The 23,132-nt window shown below is 38.6% G+C and overlaps 1 protein-coding gene across 1 annotated transcript in view; it reads left to right on the plus strand.

The window, feature by feature from the left end:
- The window catches only part of TPRG1 (tumor protein p63 regulated 1), a 144,717-nt gene that overhangs the window by 52,134 nt on the left and 69,451 nt on the right, over positions 1-23,132 (plus strand). The window contains exon 4 of the mRNA XM_017549588.2: positions 16,798-16,974. Within this exon, the coding sequence (XP_017405077.1) occupies positions 16,798-16,974 (177 nt within the window). The remainder of the gene's footprint in view (positions 1-16,797; positions 16,975-23,132) is intronic.

Raw genomic sequence — 23,132 nt, forward strand, 5'->3', positions numbered from 1 at the left:
ATTTGAAAAACAGAAAATGCTGTTTCTTGGATTTGGTGGAGTAAGTGGAAGTGTGAAGGACATCTATGCTTAATTTAGAAAGATTCTCTAGAAGAAAGGGCTGTAATAGATTTTTAAATAAAAAGAAGAGTAGCCTGGGAGACGAAGGAACATTGAAGAAAAGGTGATCAGAGACTGTTTTCCAGGCACAGGGTTGCCTCTTTTAAGCATCCTGGTCCCCCAAGCAACAGTGTGTGTGATCGCCTTCACATCTGCTATCCTATGCGATTCTCAAACAGACCCATGGGAGAAGGCAGGGAGGAACTATTGGCTTTATTTTACGGATGAAGAAACCCAGAGATTAAATGACCTGTCGAAGGGCAACCACTTATTAAGGGTCACAGGAGGGCTTGACTTCGTGACGCCTCTTGCCTGGGCTAGTTGTCTTTTCATTACACTGCTCTTGCTGCCTTTTGTGATTTTTTTTCATCTCCCAATATAGTGATCACTGCAGTTCAAATTGGTTAATAATCTTTGTGCCTGTGTCTGTTTTCTTTGTTGATTGTCTTTTGTTTGCAGGAAAGAGGATGAGGGGTTCACTGGGCAAGTTCAGAGACCTTTTCCTCTCCAGATCTTTCTCTGGTTCATGCTGTTCATTTGACTTTATTTAGTCTTTGACCAGGAACAACAAAAAAGTCAAATGCCTGTAAGGGAGGGTGGACGATGCTGCTGGACTAAAGCCAATCACACTTTTACTTTGTCACAGACTAATTATGTTATCAGGATTGCTAAACTAATCTTATAATAAAAACACTACTACCAGTAATTAAAAATAAAAAAAGATTAAAAAACTGGAAATCAGGGATTTCTAATCCTTACTAAATCAGGAGGAACTGAATGATAAAAGTACTATGGAAATCAACATTTCAGAACTGCATCTTCTACTTAACCCCATGGATTTTTGTACATGCCCATCTATTCTAGACCCCTGCTACTCAAAGTGTGGTCCTCAATTCAGTAGCACCAGCATCACCTGGGAGCTTGTTACCAAAGCTGACCCTTAGTCCCCACCCCAGCCAGGCCTACTGGACACAAATCTGCATTTTCACGGGATCCCCAGTTGATTCCTACGCATGTTAAAATTTGAGAGGTACGGGTCCAGATGACTCTCATGTTCATGCATAAGAATTTCAGTGGGTTCTCACTGCTTCCATATACGTCTGTTGCATTCACAAGCCCTTGTATGTCTTGACTGCGTTTCTCTCTCCAGCCTTACTTGCCATTATGCGCCTTTACAAATTCCGTCAGTCAAATTAAACTGCCTGCTGTTTCCCCAGATCTCTGGTGCTATCCTTTGGCCACATGATTGCACTCACCCTGTTTCCTCTGTTTTGTATGCCTCTCTCCCCTCTTTCTGCTGACCTGGCCTTCTCCTGTCATTCAGGGATACCAAGTCCAGAAAGCCTTTTCTTATTAATTCAGCCAGAATAATCTTATCTCCCTTCTTTGTGCTCACATTATATGACACAGTGTGGTTCATTGTGCACGCTGTGAAGAAGGCACTCCTTGAGGCAGGGCCTGATTCTGATTCACTTATGTTCTGTATATCTCTGCCTAGTTCCCAGTGATTAGTACAGTGTGTGGCACATGGTTGGACACAGAATTTATTACACACTTGACTCAGATTTGGTTCTGATCCAGTAATCCACTGTATGAAGTCCTTCGCTGATACTAGCAGGGTCCATCATCTGTGTCCTTCCTCCCTGTCCAGGGAACTCCAAGCAACTCAAAGCCCAGTAAGACTTGCTTCTGTCTTTGGGTGAAAGCATTCAGGCTAGAAAGTGACTCAAATCTATCAAGATGTTAATGACCTGTGGCAGGACTCTGGCAGGAACAAAAGCATCTCTCTTGCCAGCATCCATTTATACTGGGTGGGTGTTTTTGACAACCTCTTAATTAAATACAATGCTTTTCTCTATAAATTCTCCATGGCAGCAACCTTATCCTGGTAGCTAATGGTCTCTAAGTGACCTGCGTTATAAGACAGTGAGGGCACTTAGTTGCAGCAGTCACAAATGTACTTGGAAGTGTTTATTTTCTCTTGACTGCTACCAGTTAGGGAGGACTCAGAAAAAGTCAAGAGGCGAAAGAAGTCTGATGCAGTGAAATGCCTAGCTCCATCAGTTACAAGCTATTTGGCTATGGTTGCATTAATCTTTTATGTCCTCTGGGCCTCAGTTTTATGATCTATAAAATGGGGATATTAAGAGGATTATTTCAATGACTAAATTACTGTAAAATGTACAATGCTTACAACAGTTTTTTTTTTTTGCCATATGTTATGTGCCATGTAAGAGTTGGCTTATTACTATTATTAGTAGTAGTAATGTTTATTTATATTCATTCATTCATACATTTACTTATGCATTTACGGAGCTCTCTCTGTAAACCCAACTCTTCCCTAAGTAATGAAAACATAGTGATAAATAAGACACAGTTTCTATCCTCAAGGAGCATTCAGTCTTGTAAACAAAGTTACAACAGAGCAGGATACATGCTGGTATGTGTCCCTACAAATGATTCCATGGGGACATAAAACTCACTGTGTATTGTTGCATTAGGTAAAGAAGACATCAGGATCTAAAAAGGAGGAGGGATTTCCAAAGGAAAATGATGGAATAAAACATTCCCAGAAAGGAAAATAATACATGCAGGGTATCAGAGACAGACTCAGGGAATCACAAACACTTCAATGTGGCTGGATTATAGTGAGCAAGAGTGAGAGAACTAGAAAGAAGCTAGCTAGTTAGGAAAGGATGAGAATTTAAAGAATTCTAAATGCTAGCTTAAGGAGTTTGGATTATATTCTCTTCTGGAGTCACAAGTTGGGGATCCATCGGCCGTTTCCACTCTGCTCAGTGTTTTCTTTAAATCTAATTTTGAATGCCTTCAGAAAGGCTGTGCGCTCTCAGCTTGCCAACACATTGCCATTGCCCATTGCCTTGCACCAGCCCCTCTGTTATCTAACACAACGTGCGATCGTGCATGGGAACCAGCTCTTACCCATTCATGAGAGCCACCTATGGGTCTCTTCCAACTTTATGTCAGGAACCTCCCCTTGGTGTGTTGAAATCAGTTACGACAGTTATTTATACCAAGGAAATAAAGTCAGGACATTATTGCTATGATTATTTTTAGAGCCTGTTTAAGATTTACAGCACACCATTGCTTTTATGTTTCCTTCATGGCCACTGTAGGCACTTCTGTCTTAAGCTACTGAAGGATATCAGACAAAGTGTTGATATTATTAGAAATGCATTAGGCTCTGGAAATAATTGTTCAATAATTTAAACATAGTCTTCATTATTTAGGGGGCTGCCAGTGTGTTTCCTTAAAGCAAACAAAGCTTAATATTGGGGCTATCAATACTTTTAGACCATTTTAACAGCAGTTATACAAACAACTTTTATAGCCTCTTAGGAGTAAACATGCCTCTTGATTTACAAACAGTGCATTGCCTTCTATCTAAGGCATTCCTGGGTTGTGCCAACATGTCTGGAGGAAAGGTAGGGTGGATTTAGGAAGGGCAAGCAGAGCAAGAAGGGAGAAGAGAAGGACACCTGTGCTTCCAGTGGTCTGTGCAGTAGACAGAACTGCACAGCCCAAGAGTTGTATGGTTTCTGAAATGCTTTGCTATGGGAATTAATTAAAAATGCAGAATGCTAAGTAAAGAAAATTATCAGGGACAGAGATGGATATTATCTAATGATAAAAGAGGCAATCTAAGAAGATACAGCAATTCTAAATGTGAAGATAGCAAGCAACAACAAGAGTTGAAAAATACATAAAATAAAAAACTGATGGAATAGAAATGAGAAATAGACAAATCTATAATTATAGTTTGAGACTTTAACAGTATTGTTTGAATAATTGGTATAACCACCAGACCAAAAATCAGGAAGGATTTGGAAGAACTCAACAATACCGTCTATCAACTGGATCTAATTAATATTCAATAACAGCAGAATACACATTATTTTTAAGCATCTACATTACATATGGGTGCTGATGCAAGACCTTACTTATGCCACAAAACAAAACTCAACAAATTTGAAATAATTAAAAACATACAGAGTATGTTCTCTGACTACAATGTAGTCAAACTAGAAATAAATAAAAAGATAATAGAAAAATATTCAAACAGTCAGAAATTAAACATACTTCTACACACCTTCACTCTGGCTGTGAATAATAATATATTATTATTAATATAATAATAATATATTATTAATATAGTAATATAATAATAATATATTATTAATATAGTAATATAATAATAATATTCACTCTGGCTGAGAATAAATAATCTTGTGATCAAAGAGGGAATCTCGAAGGAAATAAAAAGTACATTAAACTGAATGAAGAAAAAAATACAACATATCAAAATGTGTGGGATTCAGCCTAATCAGTGCTGAAGGTGAAATTTATAGCACTTAAGAAAAAGTGCACATAATAATTGAGAGGAAGTCTCAAATCAATAACCTAAGCTCCTGCTTCAAGGAACTAGAAAAAGAAAAGCAAACAAACCCAAAGTGAGTAAAATAATATATAAGAATAGAAATCAATGAAAANACAAAAAGTTGGCTCTCTGAAGGGATCAATAAATTGAAAATTGAAAGAATCTAGCAAGGTTGACCAAAAAAAAAAAGGAAAAAAAAAAGTAGAGGAGACACAAGTTACCAATATGAGGAATAAACAGCGGATATCACAACATATCAATATAGACCCTGCAAATGCTAAAGAGACAATAAGGGGTTATAGCTAACAATTCTACACATGTCAATTTGACAACTTAGATGAAATGAACCAATTTCTCAAAACACACGAACTATTACTACTCATTCAACATGAAATAAAAAATTTGAATAGTCCTATAGCAGTGAGGAAACTAATAGTGGGGAGATTGGGGAGGGATAGCATTAGGAGACATACCTAATATAGATGACGGGGGGATGGATGCAGCAAACCACCATGGCATATGTATACCTATGTAACAAATCTGGACGATTTGCACATGTATCTCAGAACTCAGAGTATAATAAAACAAAATAAAGCAAACAAACACAACAACTAGGAAATTGAATAACTCAGGGGACTAAAGGCAGGGGGCGGGGAGATCATTTGAGCCCAGGAGTTGGATATTAGCCTAGGCAACATAGTGAGAACCTGTCTCCACACACACAAAATTGGCCAGGCACACAGTGGTTCATGCCTGTGGTCCCAGTTACTCAGGAGGCTAAGGCAGGAGGATTGCCTGAGCCCAGGAGTTTGAGACTCTCTTTGTAGCCATGTCCTGTCCTCAGGCCTCCATTCCATAGCAGGGTAACTGGTGTGCATCTCCCGCCTTTCCTACCAGAGTTCCGGGAGGGGGAAGCAGGACTGCTGTACAGGCAGGGCGGCGGCAGCTGCTCTTCTGTCCCTGGAACCAGGCTTTGCTCAGTGTGGGCAGTTTTAGTCCCTGAACTAAATTTTTCTTTCTTCAGAAGTCATGCTGGGTGCTTTGGGGCTGTAATTTTTTTCCCTCTTGCCTTGAGATTGGCTCAACTATGAGACAGTAGCCCTCCACTCTGAAGCAGTAGAAAAGCTTCTTTATCCACTGTTTTGATACAAGTTGTTACTACACACTTCTTACATTGTAACTTAAAAAATGCAATCAATGTAAATTTGTAACACATTAGCATCCTTTTAAATGTTGCTTTAAGTGATTTGTGTATGTGTGTGTGTGTGATTTGTAGAAAAATAAATAAGCAATAATAAATTTAAAACTGTAAAACTCTGGTCATGCCACTGGTCCCCAGCCAGGGTGCCAGAGCAAGACCCTGGCTCTAAAATTAGAAGATTTAATTTATAATTAAAAATTTCCTCTATAAGAAAATTTTAGGCTCAGAATTCTATGAAATGTTTACAGAAGAATGATCATTAATTTATGTATTTTTCCCAGAAAATCAAGCAGAAGGAAATACTTCCCAATTCATTCTATGAAGCCAGTGTAACCTGCTACCAAAACCAAATACAGTATGAAAATAAAACCCTAGACCAGTATTCCTCATGACTAGAGATGCAAAAATCCTTAAAATAATAGCAAATATAACACAGTATTCTTTTTTTAAAAAAATTATTGGTGTAAAAAGAATTATACACCATAACCAAGTGGGTGTATTCTAGGGATACAAGGCAGGTCCAATTGGAAAATCAATCAATATAATCAACCATACTAACAAGTTAAAGCAGGTAAATCATCATCATACCAACTGAGGCAGAGAAAGTATTTGACAAAATTCAGCACCCGCTCATGATAAAAACAAAAAAAGAGGAAAACTTTCCTCTATTTAATAAAGAAATTTGTGTAAAATCTATAGGTAACATCATGCTGTTGTGAAAAGTCTAATGGTTTCTGCCTAAGATTGGGAACAAGAAAAGGGTATTCATTCTCACTACATTGAATATGCTAGTAATTCAATGAATTCTCTAGTAATTCAAATTATGTTGAATTACTATTCAGTGTAATAGTGGAAGTTCTAGCCAGCACACTAAGACAAAAATAAAATAAATAAAATGCATACAAATCAGAAAGGAAAAATAAAAACTATCTGTATTTGTATATGACATGATAATCTATTTAGAAATTTAAAAGGAATCCATAAAAAACAACAACAACAGAAAAACTTCCACAACTAATAAATGATTTCAGCAAATATTCAGGATGTAAGATCAGCAACATAAGTCAGTTACATGTTTATGTACTAGCAATCAAGAAGTAAAAGCTGAAATTAAAAATATAATAACATTTGTAATCATGCAAAATAAAGAAGAATTACTTAAGTACAAATCTCACAAACATGTATAGGACTTGTATGCTGAAAGCTACAAAATATTGATAAAAGAAATCACAGAAGATCCAAATAAATGACAAGGCATGCCAGGTTTGTAGACTGGAAGACTCAACATGGTAAAGATGTCAGCTCTCTTCAAATTTGAAATACAAATCAAATGCAATTCCTAATTCTAAGCAAGATATTTTTGTAGATATAGACATATTTATTTTAAAATTTTTGCGGAAAGACCAAAAAATTAGAAGAGCTAAAACAATTCTTCAAAAGAATAAACTGCTCTTAACTGACAGACAGTTTCTATTTTCTTTGGTAGAACTTCAGGCTTTGGCCATAGCTGATTGAACAAAGAGACATTAAATCATTAGACAGCTTATGACCCAAAGGGACAGCTTAAGGGAATGATCTGGATGAACAAAATTCTCTGTCCGAACCTGAACTGAGAGATAGAGATTCCGCAGTTAGGTTTTTGTTTTCGAGACAGAGACTCACTCTGTTGCCCAGGCTGGAGTGCAGTGGAGCGATCTCGGCTCACTGCAACCTCTGCCTCCAGTTTCAAGCAATTCTCTGCCTCAGCCTTCTGAGTAGCTGGGATTACAGGTGCCTGCCACCCCATCTGGTTAATTTCTGTATTTTTAGTAGAGATGGATTTCACCATCTTGGCCAGGCTGGTCTTGAACTCCTAATGTCATGATCCACCCACCTCTGCCTCCCAAAGTGCTGGGATTACTGGCGTGAGCCACTGAGCCCAGCCCGCAGTTAATTTTGAGAGCAGATCTGAAAATTCATGTACAGTCAGGACTAAGAAAACGACTAAAAGTCACAGGCAAGAAGGAAGTAAAGAGGAATGAATATTTATGGTATCAGAAGGCACACGCCAGTCAACAGGAAGCATGAGGTATATAGAGAGACACAGGAAGCATGACAGAGACCCACTCTTGACAGTGTAGCATTTTCTCCTTGTGTCTTTTCAGGTACCAGGAAGCCCAGCTGTGCTGTGGTTCCTGTTCTTAGATTTCTGTGGGATTCCTCAGAGTGTTTTTACGGCACATCGCCTCAGCTTGGGTTTGCCTGATCTGGGCTGTGTCCCCTCTACCATACAAGCTGGAACCAACATAGTAGAGTAGGCAGATCTCTCTCCTGCTTAAAATAATAAAACAATGGAGGTGGCAAGATGAGTACATTTGTTCTACATCATGTCCCTCTGTTCTCCCTCCTTACAGCCTCCTTAGAATGAGGTCTTGTTCTCCTGCCAGATGCCTTGGCTTCTGATCAAGTGAATCCCCTCAAGTGAATTCAGAGGAGGAGAAAGTCCCTTGGGGGTGGGCCTCTTGTTAGCTCCTGGTGTGCTGTAGAGTACTTGAGCTATTCAACAGCTATTTAGTGGTTTTGTGGGAAAGAGAGAAGGATGGGGGCGTGCCCAGAGTCTTTTCTTTTGTGTAGCATTGAAAATATCCTCTTACTGACGGTAGTGTGGTAGAGAGAGTGAAGCGGCTTGATGGAATGTGTGTAGCCTGGGGTGAGAGTCCGCTGGATTCTGGCCCTGGCTCTGTCACTTTATACTGGATCCATGTCCCTTTATTCAGACTTGGTTGCTCCATCTGTAAATTGGGGATCATAACCATTTATTAGGAAAAATAGTCACAAATTGCAAAAAATGTGTTGTCCCTGCAAGTGATCTGGCTTCTGCTCCAATCTCCCTCCACTCTCCTTGCTCCCTTGCTTCAGTCACGCTGGCCTCCTTGCTCTCATGGACCTCAGGGATCCCATCTCCGGGCCTTTGCAACAGCGTTTCACTTTACCTAGGATACTATCCCCACGGATGTTCTCCTACTTCCTTTTTCTCCAGGTCTCTGTATTGATGTGTCTGTTTCCTTTTGTCTGTGTTCCTTCCTAGAATGTTAAGTAGCAGAGGAATAGCGGCTTGTTTGATTCACCATTATACCATTAGTGCCTGGAGGGCAATAGTGGCTTCATTAATATTTGTGGACTAGTAGGGAGGTTACTTCTGTCCTGATTACTTGGTATTGCTTTTCTAAATAAATGCCTTCTTTATGCCACACAGTGAGAAAAAGTTCGATTGCATATCAGCGACTTTGCTTGTGAGCTATTAATTTAATCCTAAGCTGCTGCCCCTGTGTCTTCTGATGGGGGCTCGTATTTGCCTCCACCGTTGGCTTTTCTGGCCAGGGTATCTAAATAAATGTAGCATCACTCCTTCCACTGGTACTCTCGTGAATTTCCTTTTGGATCTTTCTTCCAACTGTTCCAGATTCTTACTTCCAAGGTGTTCCACAGCAACCACCTACAAAGGGAATTTTACATATAACGCGTGGTCTGTGTTTTAAGTCCCAGAGTAACTTAACTATAACTTCAGTAACTTGCAATATAATGAAAATACAAATAGCTATGGCAGAAAAACCAACAAACAGGCAAACAGACAGAAACTTCTCTCTCTTTCCTTCTCTTTCTTTCTCTCATACCTACACATACCTATAAAACATATATATGTATATATATATATATATATATATATATATATAGACACACATACATACAAACACACATATATATATGAAATTAATGACTTTTAAAAAATTATTTTAGGAAATTAAAATGAAAATATTTTATGTTTATGAAAACTATTATAGGCTTGAGGACTTCCCTTTAAGTAGATTTACTTCATTCACCCCCTCATTACTTCATTTGTTATTCAATAAATACTACAAAGTATTTAAGAGATTTAGAAGAGTTTTCATCATCACCGTCATATTAATAACCAACATTTGAATATTTTTCATGCTTTGTATTGCATTCAATTCTCCGTGTGTCATATCTCTTTTATCCTAACAACAGTCCTATGAGGAATACAGTATTATTATCTTCATGTTGGAGAAGTGAAAACCAAATCTCAGAATGAATAAGTAACTTTTACAAGATTGTACAGCTAGTGAGTGGTACAGCTTCGTTTTCAACCTCAGAATTGTGTGGCAGAAAGCCCATCGCTGCTCAGGAATTTTGGGCTCATCTGTATTATCAGGATTGTTGGTGAAGATTAAAAGAGATGATATGTGCATAGCTACTAGCACAATACGTGATCCATAGAAGATCCTCAATGTGTGGAGGCTTTTGTTGTTATAATCTAAGAAAAATGCATGACAGAATTATTTCTCCGGACATGTAAATTTCAGAAGCTTCAAACGTGTGTGTGTGTGTGTGTGTGTGTGTGTGTGTGTATTTGGGTGCATATCTATCTCTATCAACTAAAACTTAATGTTTGCAATTTTTATTGTATTTTTAGAACTTACAAAGCCCTTTGTTTTATAAAGGAAAAAAATGGCCGCTTTTTTTCTGTAATCAACTATGATGGAACTCATGGTAGGACTTTCCTAACTAAAGAGAAAAAGTAGCTTACTTTTTCTTACTGAAGAGAAAAATTTATGTAGCCCCTACATAAATGAGTATTTCCAGGTCTTTCCTACCTGTCTTTTATAGGGATACTCTTTCTGCCTTATAGTAAGTGCACCTTAAAGAAGTGTTAGCAAAATGAATAAATACTCCCAAGTTCATTCCTTGTGGACATTTCAAAGAATCATTCCTACTTTGCAATTTGTGCTTTCCCAACACTGAGATTTTTACCAAAGAGCAGACAACGAAGTGTTGGTAAGAGAACCTTCTTCAAGGGCATCGAGTAGACGCCTGGAGTAGCAAGCCCTGTGGACAACAGGCTGGGAATCTGGAGAACTGAGTCCTGCCTCCGTGGGCTTGTGTTACTGTTGTCAAGCCTCATTACACCATATTACTCTTCCTTACATATTTTCCCCTCACATCTCAGAGAATTGTGTATTCCTTAATGTGGTAGAATATGCTCTCTGCTCTTGGTAGTTAGCACAGATCCTGGCATGTGACTGGCTGCATGGGGCAGTGGGAACAGGGAAACTTGGTGAGCATTGGGTTTTTATTAGCATCCTGTGTTTACTTTTTGAGTCCCCTATTTTACGCAATTGGAAAGACCCAGGTAAAGAGAAACCAAATGATTGAAAGAAAAGTATGTGGATTATTTAGCTAAATTTTCCAAACTCCACTTAACTCAGAGGGAGAGAAATTGCTTTGCTTTAATGCCATGCATTTTTCATCTGTTTGTATTTGAAGAGCAAAACAAAACTGGATCCTCTTCAGGGCCTGAAACCCCATCGGTGCCCAGGGAATATATGTGGAATAAAAGATTCAGTTTTTTTCCTCCTGGGTTTCTGATTCCTGGTTAGCCAAGACACTATGTTTTCAAGGGCTGTGCTGTGCTGAGAGGTCTGAAGGGTGCATGAAGGTGGATTTGTAAATCAGGATTAGTAACTAATATCAAGGAAAATGCCTCTGCTGAGTATGTGTGGTGTGTGTGTGTGTGTGTGTGTGTGTGTGTGTGCATGCAAGAGAGAGAGAGAGAGAGAGAATAATATTAAAAGAAAACCTTTCTTGGAAGGAAATTATTTCCAAACCACAAAAGGATTTGACACAGCTTTAAAAGAGCAGCTGAAAGTATTGCTGGGTGTGGGGCTGGGGCCACTGGGAGGGCGTCTGTGATGATTTGAGTAACTGGGTGTGGGCATTGGAAGCTGTAGGGATGGGGCCTGCCTGTGATTTCTAGTTCGCTGTTGCCCTCTGCTGGTAAAACTGTTGTCATCCCACGAAACTGCAGACCCACGGAGCTCTCAGGTGCCTTTTTATCTCGGCTCCTTCTCATCCACTGGGGAAGTGCTCGTGGTGCTGAGGAAAAGTGGCAACTAGATGAGATGCACAGACTCCTTTGCCGGGGAAGATGGGTTCTTGCAACAGAGGGAATGGATCTCATGATTCTATTTTCTTCATCCTGTGATCTGCTCATTTGCTGAGGCCCTATTCCCTCTTTGCCTCTTTGCTGAGCACAGCGAGGAGACACAGATAAAAATAAAGCACTGATTCTGCACTTAGAGGGGTATCCACGTAATATGCATGGGGGAGGAATGGGCAGGATAGAAAGCACTGCAATATAAAGAAAATGGTTATTAGGGCCACAAATGAGGCACTGATAGAGGCATGTACATATTGATTGATTGATTGATTGATTGAATGAGACAGGGTCTCATTCTGTACCCCAGGCTGGAGTGCAGTGGTGCTGTCATAGCTCACCGAAACCTCGAACTCCTGGACTCAAGTGATCTTCCCACCTTGGCCTCCTGAGTAGCTGCGACTACAGGCTCAGACCAATACACACAGCTAAATTTTTAATTTTTATTTTTGGTTGTTAGTAGAGATGAGGTTTCCCTATGTTGCCCAGAAGGGTCTTAAACTGCTGGGCTCAAGTGAGCCTCCCACCTCAGCCTCCCAAAGTGTTGAGATTACAGGCCTGAGCCACCATGCCTGGCCTTGTGCTTAATTAAAGGGAGGAAAGATATTAGACACTTGTGGGTAGGGGAGGCGAGGGTAAGGCCCCATGGAGTAGATAACATTGAAGCTGAAAACTTAAGGATATTTAACATTATTTTAAAAATACCTCTCATATCAAAAAGGTTTAATTTGTTTCTCGTTAGAAAAATTAAACTCTGGCAAATAAAAGCATAAAAAGTAATAAAAGTCACCTGAAATTCCACGACTCACAAATAATCACTGCTAACATTTTGATATGTGGATTATTTTGTTCTTGATACAAAACTGGAAGGATACCACAGGTAACATTCTGTGTCCTGCTCTTTTCACTATTTTGGCAAGAACATTTCTTCAGTATTACTGATTGTTTATTGACTGAAATGTTATTTTGCGGGGTACCACTTCACTGTATAAACCTGAGAATTGGATTCTCCAAGCAGCACGAGCTGCGTATATGTTGTGCAGTGCAAGGATAGCTTATTTCTTGGTAATTCATTTCAGAAGTATGTTTTGGATATTTCAACCTTGGACACACAGGCTAAGAACTGACTTTGTCTTTTCAGAGTTTGCGGTGTAGAGGAGACAGACGTTAATTATGTAATCATAGAAATAACTATAAAATAGCATCCAAGATAAGTACCATAAAGGGGAAATATGTGTGGTCTGAAAGTGTATATCTGAAAGAAGAGAAGTAGCCACAGAGGTTTGCAAAGGCTTGCTGGAGTAAAGGGTAACGGAGCTCAGCTCTGTCAGAGTTAACTAGGTGGAGGTCATGAACATTACCAGCGAGGGTGCAGCATGGACAAAGGCCTTCAGTTGGAGGGGGCATGATGAATTCAAGGATCTGAATGAAGATGAAGGACATGGAGTGGAGAGACTTGGCCTGAGAAGGAATTGAATAAGTAGATAGAATTTGACCGTGCAGAAACTCTTAGACCAGGTTAAATGTTTTTGTCATTTCTCAAAAGAGCAAGAACTATTGAGGTGTTTTAAACCAGGCAGGGTAGGACAGTAAAGATGAGATTTGCTTTTGTTCTTTTTTGAAAGAATCCACTCTGCAGGAGTGGGATTCCAGTCTCTTCACCCTACTGTAGTAGGAAGAGAGCAAGAGAAGATGTAAGGAAATCAGGTTTGGATGACTAGTAACCCAAGCCTAGTGAGAGAGTGATTGCAATCATCTAGGCAGGAGATGATGAAAGGTTAATTAGGATGGTGGAGGGGAAGATGCAGAGAAGTGGGTGGTGTTGACAAACAGGAGTAAAATTTTTAGCACCTGGCATGGCATGTGAGGAAATATGATGACTCCGAATGACTCAGATCTCTAGCTTGAATAACTGGATGGACGGAGAGTTCTTCCCTAAGACAGGGAACACTGAAAGGGGGCAAGGGTGGAAAAAGACAGTCTTGAGTGTTCTTTTGAAAAAGAAGTTTGCTACAAGGAACAGCTCCAGGAATGGTAAGTCTCAGCACATCAGCTTCTTGCAGAGGTGGGTTTTACTGTTTACACACCATACTGAAAGTGTTCAATTTTTAAAGGTCGGTAGTACTGAGAGAAAGCAAACACCATGCCTGGATGTCGTGTCTCAGTACCTGTCTCAGATCCCTGCACCATTGCTCACTGGGTGCAAAACATTGAACAAGTCATTTTAAGGGTCTGTGGACCTTAGTTTCTTTGTCTTCAATATGAAGGTAATAACATTTAGACCAAAGGATTCTTGCGAAGATTAAAGGACAATATTGATATTCAAGGACTTCATAAACCTCTATGAGCTGTACAAACACGATATATTTTTATTCTGATTCCTGTATTAGTTGTTATTACCACTTAAAGCTCAATGCTATTAATATTTGGAATATGTAATTTAATGTTTCTCCATGAGTTCTTAGAGGAAAAAGTGTGATTGACGTCTAAATAAACAAACATACAACCCAGGAACTTGAGATGGTGACCCCAATCTGTTTATAAGCCTGTGTGTTTACTTGAATTTAGATATTCCTGACATGTAAATTATGCAGAGTTTGTGTCAGAGCAGAGCACTCTGTGTTCCTAAAAAGAATCCTCCTTTTTTCCCCCTGAATCCTTTACCTTTTAAAATAAATCTCATTATGGAGTGCTGACATTTTCAGTAAAACCATTCAACCAAAAGCTGCCGTTTTTTTAGACTAAAAACAAGTTTGGTTTATTAGGCAGCAGTTTATAACTTCCTGCTAAGTAGATGCAATCTATTTAGGGAAGCTTATGTAGATATCTGATAAGAAATTTTAGTCTTCATCTCTTTCTGACTCAGACTGAGAATGTCAAGCAGACTACTGAGAATTCCCTCTTTCTCTCAAAGGGGAGGAGGGGGTGAGTTTCACTGTATGGAGGTGAGGATCCACTGGACGGACGCTGTAGAGCCAAGACTTAAACCTTACGCCATTTCCTTTCACGATACCACAAACTTTACTATGCTATTCTAGCTGAGTGACTTTGGATATCACCTTCTTCAAAGGGTTGTGGTGAGATATAGAACTAATACTTATGAATATATAATGGCTGGCATATACTAGAACCTCAATTAATGACCTCATCCTTCATTTTTTCCTTTTTCTGCTTCTCCTTTTTTTCTCTTCTGTCTCCCTTTCTCTGTCCTTCCTAGCTTCTCATGCATGTCCTCCCAATGATTCAATTCCTAACTTCATCTCGCCTATCTGTCTTTAGACTACACTGAGAAATGGCACATGATTGGGTCACCCAAGTCACTTAGTGTCACAGGTCCCTTCCAGCAATAATAACAGCTAATTTATAAAGCCCTAACAGAGGATCATTCTTTTCATCTTCTCCCCAAACTGATGATGTGAGTACTAGTATTGTCTTCATTTCACAGACATGGAACCTGAGACATAGAAAGGTTAAAAGTCTGATATTATGGAGTTAATAAGTGATAGAGCTACAGATTTCCACCTCCACCTTCACACCCCCAAAAGGCCTCCAAAATGATGATAACTGCATTTTATTTATCTACTCAATAGTTACGTATTTAGTGCAGGCTATTTGATTGGAGGGTTTGGAGTGAATAACCCAACAGACACAGTCTCTGCCCTCATGGAACACACACACACACACACACACACACACACACACACACACACACGAGTTAATACTCAGCCTACTCAGCTTGTACTTATTAGCATTTCCCTACCTTCAGTATTGTGGTGTATGTTCTGATTGGTCAGTGCCTACATGGTACCCATTGCTAAACATTTTTTATTTCGTTCTTCCTACAAACTGTGATAAATGCTGCAAAGAGGAAAAGATGTCTGCTTTGATAAAATACAATGAGGCCAAGCTCATACAGGAGTTTAGGAAATCATCTTTCAATGAGGTATTTGAACCATGACTTGAACAATGAGTGTTTTTAGCCTACTCTGAGATTACCCTGGGTAGGGACCAGATTATACAGACATGTAGTCCATGTTATGGACCTTGCATTTGGTCCTAAATCAAGGGGATGGTATTTAATAAAATGAATGGAGAATGACATCATTCTCTTTATATGTTAAGAATTGCACTGTGGTTGCTGTGTGGAGAATGGTGGGAATGAGGTGCCCATGTCATTCACACATTAGATTGATTCTGTGTGGGGAGGATTCAGACATGAACTGGTCATAAATCAACCTTTTCAGTTTTTTAGAGAAAACCAAGCACTAAACAATTCTAGTATAAATCTCGAAGTGCTGTATCCTAAAGGCTGTATTAGACAGACAGCAAAACTGCTCTCAGTCGGGGGAATTGTGAGCCACATTCACTCTTTTAACAAGCAGCAATTGCTTTTTTCTTTCTGTTCTGTCTGTTGGAGAAATTCTTAACTATCAGTCAGAATTTTCCATGTGTGTCCTGGAAAGCTCTCAAGCCTGAGGTCAGTAAACACTTATCTAGTGTCTACTTTGTCTCAGGTTCATAAAAATCTCACTTCACCTGTTTCACTACATTTCTACCACAAGGATATGGTAGGATGGGCTGCAAGTAGGAATGAGATAACTTGGAAGACAGCAGACCTGTGTTCAGGTCTTTGACTGATTTCCAGTCAGCAATGCAACCTTTGGAAATTAGTGTAGGCTAGTTCATAGTGAGTAAATTTTGCCGTGCAGATTCAGCTAGAACAAAAAGGTATTTTTGGTATCCATGAGGGAAGATGTCCTTCATGATGTTTCCTAGAGAACTGGGAAGGTGTGGGGAAGTATGAGTCAGTCGACTGCTGATGCAACACACACTTGGTCTTCCCTTAATGGATTCCATCATGGGCAACCAACCATCTTTGAACTCCGGGATGACAAAATGTTTCTCCATCATCTTCCACTTTTCCTCCTTCTTTAGTTACAGGACCAGACTGAGTGGGGTAGTTGTGTGGTATTAGGTATTTCTCAGCCTCTTTCCCTTCTGAGTTGATCAAACTTCACTGTTTTCTGTGCTAGGAGAGATGTGAATGCCATTGTTTTTAACCTAGGCTATGTTATCCATTTGTATTTGCTATGATGATTCTTATAGGATAGACCACTGGAACAATGAGAAGGAGATAATTTTGCTGGTCACAGACAAGACTCTCTTGATCTGCAAATACGACTTCATCATGCTCAGTTGTGTGCAGCTGCAGCGGATTCCTCTGAGCGCTGTCTATCGCATCTGCCTGGGCAAGTTTACCTTCCCTGGGATGTCCCTGGACAAGTGAGTATATATCTTAGACTTGAAGAAGTGGTCTAGCAGGGATGGACATGCAGGGAGAACTACCCAAAAATTCAGTTTGTCACTGTAAGCTGGGAGAACCCAAGGGAGGATAGTGAAATCACTGAAGTTGAAATCATCAAACTGTAGAGTTCCTGCTCTATGTTGGCCTCCAGGTATCCACAACTTTCAGGAAATATATTAGTTTGTTTTTATGCTGCTGATAAAGGCATATCTGAAACTGGGAACAAAAAAAGGTTTAATTGAACTAATAGCTCCACATGGCTGGGGAGGCCTCAGGATCATGGCTGGAGGCAAAAGACTCTTCTTATATGGGGACAACAAGAGAACATAAGGAGGGAACAAAAGCAGAAACCCCTGATAAACTCATCAAATCCGTGAGCCATATTTATTATCACAGGACTAGCATGGGAAAGACCAGCCTCCATGATTCAATAACCACCCCTGGTTCCCTCCCACAACACAAAGGAATTCTGGGAGATACAGTTCAAGTTGAGATTTTGGTGGGGACACAGCCAAAACATATCAGTAAATTTGTGTGAGGACGTGACAAGTAAATAGTTAAATGTAAGGAAGAAAGAGCTGTGGGAACATGGGGGAAATGTGCTTGACCTAATTTGTGTGACAGATAATGAGAGAGAGCTTTCAGAAGAAACACTTGAGCCAATATTTAATATTGGGTAGGAGTTAGCCAGAGAAGGAGAACCAAAGGGGAAGAACATTCCAAATAGGTATCTCAAAACTGTAATGCCTCTGGGAATTGAAATTATTCTGTAAAGCTCAATGGATAAAACCAAAATGGCTAGTAGCTCTTCTTATAAAAAGTCTCTTTAGGATTACTCCTAAAAGCTCAGTGAGGTGGGAGTGGTGAGGTGTGTCAATTGTTTCACAGATGTTGACAATTACCAAAAGACTTGGTGAGGGCTACAGAGCAGAATGCCGAATTGGGTAAGTTCCTGTCATGGTCTTGGACGCATCTGCCTTTACTAAACATTTTATACCTGAGCCAGAGAAGCAACAGACTTCCTCTAAGACTGAATGTGAGGTCTTCCCATTGAATTGTGAATTTCTTGAGGGCAAATTCTGATTTTGTTGTCCTTTAAGCACCTGGCATTAGGACTGGCACATAATAGGGTCTGAAATCTTTTTAAGATATAGAAAAAAACACAAGTTGATCAAGTGATTGGTCTTCCTTACACTATGCATAAGGCATAAAAAACATTTTAACTTGTTTTTTTCATGGATGCAGGAAGTGATTAATTTATTATGTTCATTAGCTTTGAAAACTGGTTGATTTTTTAAAATAGTAATATTACACATTATAAAATATATATTTAAATATTATAAAAATGTTCATTTTGGGGAACGCTCCCTTCTACACCAGACCCTCAGTTCTTCAGCCTTCTCTCCACGGGGGATGGTCAGCAGTTTCTTGTGTATTTTAAAATAGTCCACAAATATAAAAGAATAAAAAGGTCTATTTTAGTCCATTATCATGCTGCTGATAAAGACATACTTGAGACTGGGCAATTTACAAAAGAAAAAGGTTTATTGGACTTATAGTTTCATGTGGCTGGGGAGACTTCACAATCATGGCAGAAGGTGAAAGGCACATCTCACATGGTGGCAGACAAGGGAAGAGAGCTTGTGCAGGGAGACTCCTGTTTATAAAATGATCAGACCCTAGTGAGACTCATTCACTATCAGAAGAACAGTGCAGGAAAGACCTGCCCTCATAATTCAGCACCTCCCACTGGGTTCCTCCCATGACACGTGGGAATTGTGGGAGTTACAATTCAAGACGAGATTTTGGTGGGGACACGGCCAAACCATATCAAGGTCTCCCTGTGTATATATGTTCATATGCATTTAAAAGTATATATCTACAGACATATTTATTACATGTTATTTTACCTAATGAAAGCACATGTCATAAACTGTCCTTCCTCATGTCATAATATCTACCAGTGGTATAACTTGAAGACTTACATAATCATCTATATATCAATCTCAGTGTTTATAATTGTGCAGAATATTACATCTTAAGCCTAATCTATTTAGCTGGTTCCTCACTGATATATATCTGTTTTTACTGTTGCTGCTACATACAAAGTTCCACAGATACATAGGGCAGGGACACAATGCAGCCAAGTTCTTTGTAAGATGTAACAACAGTGACCTTTGCTCCAGTTCCAAATAAGTTTCTCGTTTATATTCAAGACTTAATCAGCCTGGCCTTCAATGTCTATATCACTATCAGCATTTTGGTGACAACCATTAGCCAGTCTCTAGAAAGTTCCAAACTTTCCCTCATCCTCCTGTCTTCTTCTGAACCCTCTAAACTCTTTCAACCTCTGCCTCTTATCCAGTTTCAAAGTTGCTTCCATATTTTTAGGTATCTTTATAGTAATGTCATACTTCTGGTACCATTTTTTTTGTATTATTATGTTCTCTCATTACTGTAAAGAAATATCTGAGACTGGGTATTTTATTTAAAAAAGAGATTTGTTTGGTGTGATGGGTAACATCAGTAATCCCAGCACTTGGGAGGCCGAGGTGGGTGGAACACCTGAGGTCAGGTGTTTGAGACCAGCCTGGCCAACATGGTGAAACCCTTTCTCTATTAAAAATACAAAAATTGGCCACGCACGATGGCACATGCCTGTAATCCCAGCTACTTGGGAGGCTGAGACAGGAGTATTGCTTGAACTTGGGAGGTGGATGTTGCAGTGAGCCAAGATCAAATCACTGCACTCCAGCCTGGGTGACAAAGATGGGCTCCATCTCAAAGAAAGAAAAAAAAAAAGTTTTAATTGGCTCAAGGCTCTGTCAGCTATACAGAAGCATCACAGCTTCTCTTTCTGGAGAGGCCTCAGGAAGCTTCCAATCATGGCAGAAGGAAAAGGGGCGCAAACCATCTCATGTGGTAGGAACAGGAGCAGGAGAGAAAGTGGGGAGGTGCTACATACTTTTAAATGACCAGATATTACAACAACTCATTCACTATCATGAGGAGGGTACCAAGAGGATGGCACTAAACCATTCCTGAAAAATCTGCCCCCATGATCCCATCATCTTCCATTAGGCCCCACCTCCAACACTGGGGATGGATTACAATTCAACATGAGAACTGGAGGGGACACAGATCCAAACCATATCAGTGATCTGTGTCTTCTCTCTCTCTCTCTCTTCTGTTATGATCATACCAATCTCGTTGGTTTTTAACAAGAATGTGCTTTTTTCTTGGTTAATTTTTATTGTTATTTTGCTAATTACTAATTAGTTGATTTCTGTTCTTTTCTTTATTATTTCCTTTCTTCTACTTTGGGTTTACTTCATTTTTTTTTTCTTTTTTTAACTGCTTAAAGGGAAACCCAAGGTTATTGATTTTAAACTTTCCTTCTTTTCTAATATGTGCATTTAGAGCTATAAATTTCTGTTTAAATACTACTTTTACTGCATCCCAGAGATTTTGATATGTTGTGCTTCTATTATCATTTAGAGATATTTTTAAATTTTTCTTGTGATTTTCTCTTGACCTATGGATACATTATAAGTTGTATTGGCTAATTTCCAAATACTTCATGTTTTTATAGATATCTTAATTCTACTTAATTCTAATTTAGAAGGCATATTGTCTTTAGTTTCATTCCTTACTAATACTTTGTGATTTGTTTTATAAAGTGCATTATCATATGTCTTTGTAAATTTGTCATGTAAACTGAATTTTTTTTTTTTTTTNGAGATGGATCCACTCTGTCACCCAAGTTGAGTGCAGTGGTGCGATCTCAGCCCACTGCAACCTCTGCCTCCCAGGTTCAAGCGATTCTCATGGCTTAGCCTCCCGAGTAGCTGGGATTACAGGCACCTGCCACTATGCCTAGCTAATTTTTTGTATTTTTAGTAGAAACAGGGTTTCACCAGGTTGGCCAGGCTGGTCTTGAACTCCTGACCTCATGATTTGCCTGCCTCAGCCTCCCAAAGTGCCACTGCACCCACCTGGCCCATACACTTGAATTTTATTTGTAGTTTTCTACAAATATCAATTTGGATACTGTGTTTGATAATGCTATTTAGATTATACATTTTTTACTGATTGCTTTGTGTATTCTTTTAACACTTACTGAGTGGAGCGCAAAAATCTGTCACCATGGAATTTTCTAATTTTTTTTTATTTGTTCTTTAGGTTCTGGGGTACATGTGCAGATCATGCAGGATTGTTGCATATGTACATACGTGGCAATATGGTTTGCTTCCTCCATCCCCCTGTCACCTACATTTGGCATTTCTAATTTTCTTTTTAATTTTGTTAACTTTGGCCTCACATATTTTGAGTCTATTATTAGATGGATGCACATTTGTTATTGGTGTCTTTCTGGTGAATTGAGCCTTTTATCATTATGAAGTATTCCTCTTTATCTCTGAAAAAATTTATGTTATAAAGTTTATTTTAAAATACAATATTATAACCACTGTGTCATTTTTATACTTACTGTTTGCACAGTGATATGGTTTGGCTGTGTCCTCACCCAAATCTCATCTTGAATTGTTTCTCTCATAATCCCCATGTGTTATGGGAGGGACTGGATGGGAGGTAATAGAATCATGGGGGTGGATTTTTCTCATGCCGTTCTCATGATAGTGTATACATCTCAATATATCTGATGGTTTTATAAAGGGCAGTTCCTCTGCACATGCTCTCTTGCTTGCCACCATGTAAAACGTCCCTTTGCTCCTCCTTCACCTTTTGCTATGATTGTTAGGCCTCCCCAGCCATGCATAACTGTGACTTCACTAAACTTTTCTCTTTATAAATTACCTATTCTTGGGTATTTCTTCATAGCATTATGAAAAGGGAGTAATACACATACCATGTAGTTTTTCATCCATTTACTTTCTACTTATTTGTGTCTTTGTATTTAAAGTGCGTTTGTTGCAGAAATCACACAGTTGGGTCATGCTTTTAATCCATGACCTGCAAGATAATATTATAACTTGTGCTTTAATAAATCACAAGTATTTCAAAGAAATTTAGATAACTGTAGTCTTTTATATTTAGACATTAGCGTGTATGATAGTCTTCATTTCTTCATAAGATTTGTTTCCCTTTAATGTCATTTTTCCTAAACAGGAAAAATTACATTTTAGCATTTCTTATAGTATAAACTAGTGGTGATACATTTTCTTAGTTTTTCTTTCTGAAAATACCCTTATTTAGTCTTAATTCTTGAGGAATATTTTCTCTAGTTGTAGAATTTGGCTTGACATTATTACTGTATTTTTTCTCTGGTACTTTCAAGATGTTGTTCCAAGTTGTTTGTCCTCCATTTCTGATGAGAGGTCCGCAATGATTTGAACTGCTGTTCCTCTTTATATTCTCTGGCTGCTTCCACATTTTATCTTTATCTTTATCTTAGTTTTTAGAAATTTGACTTTGATTGTTCTACATGTGCTTCTTTTTGCATTTATCTTGTTTAAGATTATCTAAGCTTCTTACATCTGTAAATTTATCTTTCAACAAGTTTTGGAGGTTTGGGGCTATTACTTTTTAATTCATTCTTTCTTTCTTTCTATTTGTTTTCCTAGTGCTTAAATTACGTGTATGTTAGACTTTCTGATACTGTCCCACAAGTCTCTGAGGCTCTATTTTTTTCCATTCTTTTCTCTGACTTATCTTCAGCTTGGATAGTTTTTCTTTTATCTATTTTCATGTTCACTGAAATTTTTCTTTGTCATTTAATTCTGCTATTAAATCCATCCAGTATTTTTAATTTCAAATATTATACCTTTCTGTTTTAAAATATCCATGTAGTTCTATAGCATATGATTTATTTTCTTAAGAAATTTTGTCTATTTATTGTTTATGAGCATAGTTTGTTTTACCTAACTTAGCATAATTCTAATAATTGCTTTAAAGTTTTTTCTGACAATTTCAACTTCTTAGTCATCTCAAGATTGCTTCTGTTGACTGTCACTTTTCTTGAGAGTGGTTCATATTTTTCTTGTTTTTTTTTTTTTTTTTTGGTATTAAAATACTATGGAATTTATTCCTCCTTGAAATTGTGGAGGCTACTTACTCTCCAAAGTCTTCAGGTAGCTTTTTGTTGTTGTTGTTGTTTTGGCAAAGTGGGAAGAGGAAG

Source organism: Cebus imitator, unplaced genomic scaffold, assembly GCF_001604975.1.
Source record: "Cebus imitator isolate Cc_AM_T3 unplaced genomic scaffold, Cebus_imitator-1.0 Scaffold220, whole genome shotgun sequence".
NCBI lineage: Eukaryota > Metazoa > Chordata > Mammalia > Primates > Cebidae > Cebus > Cebus imitator.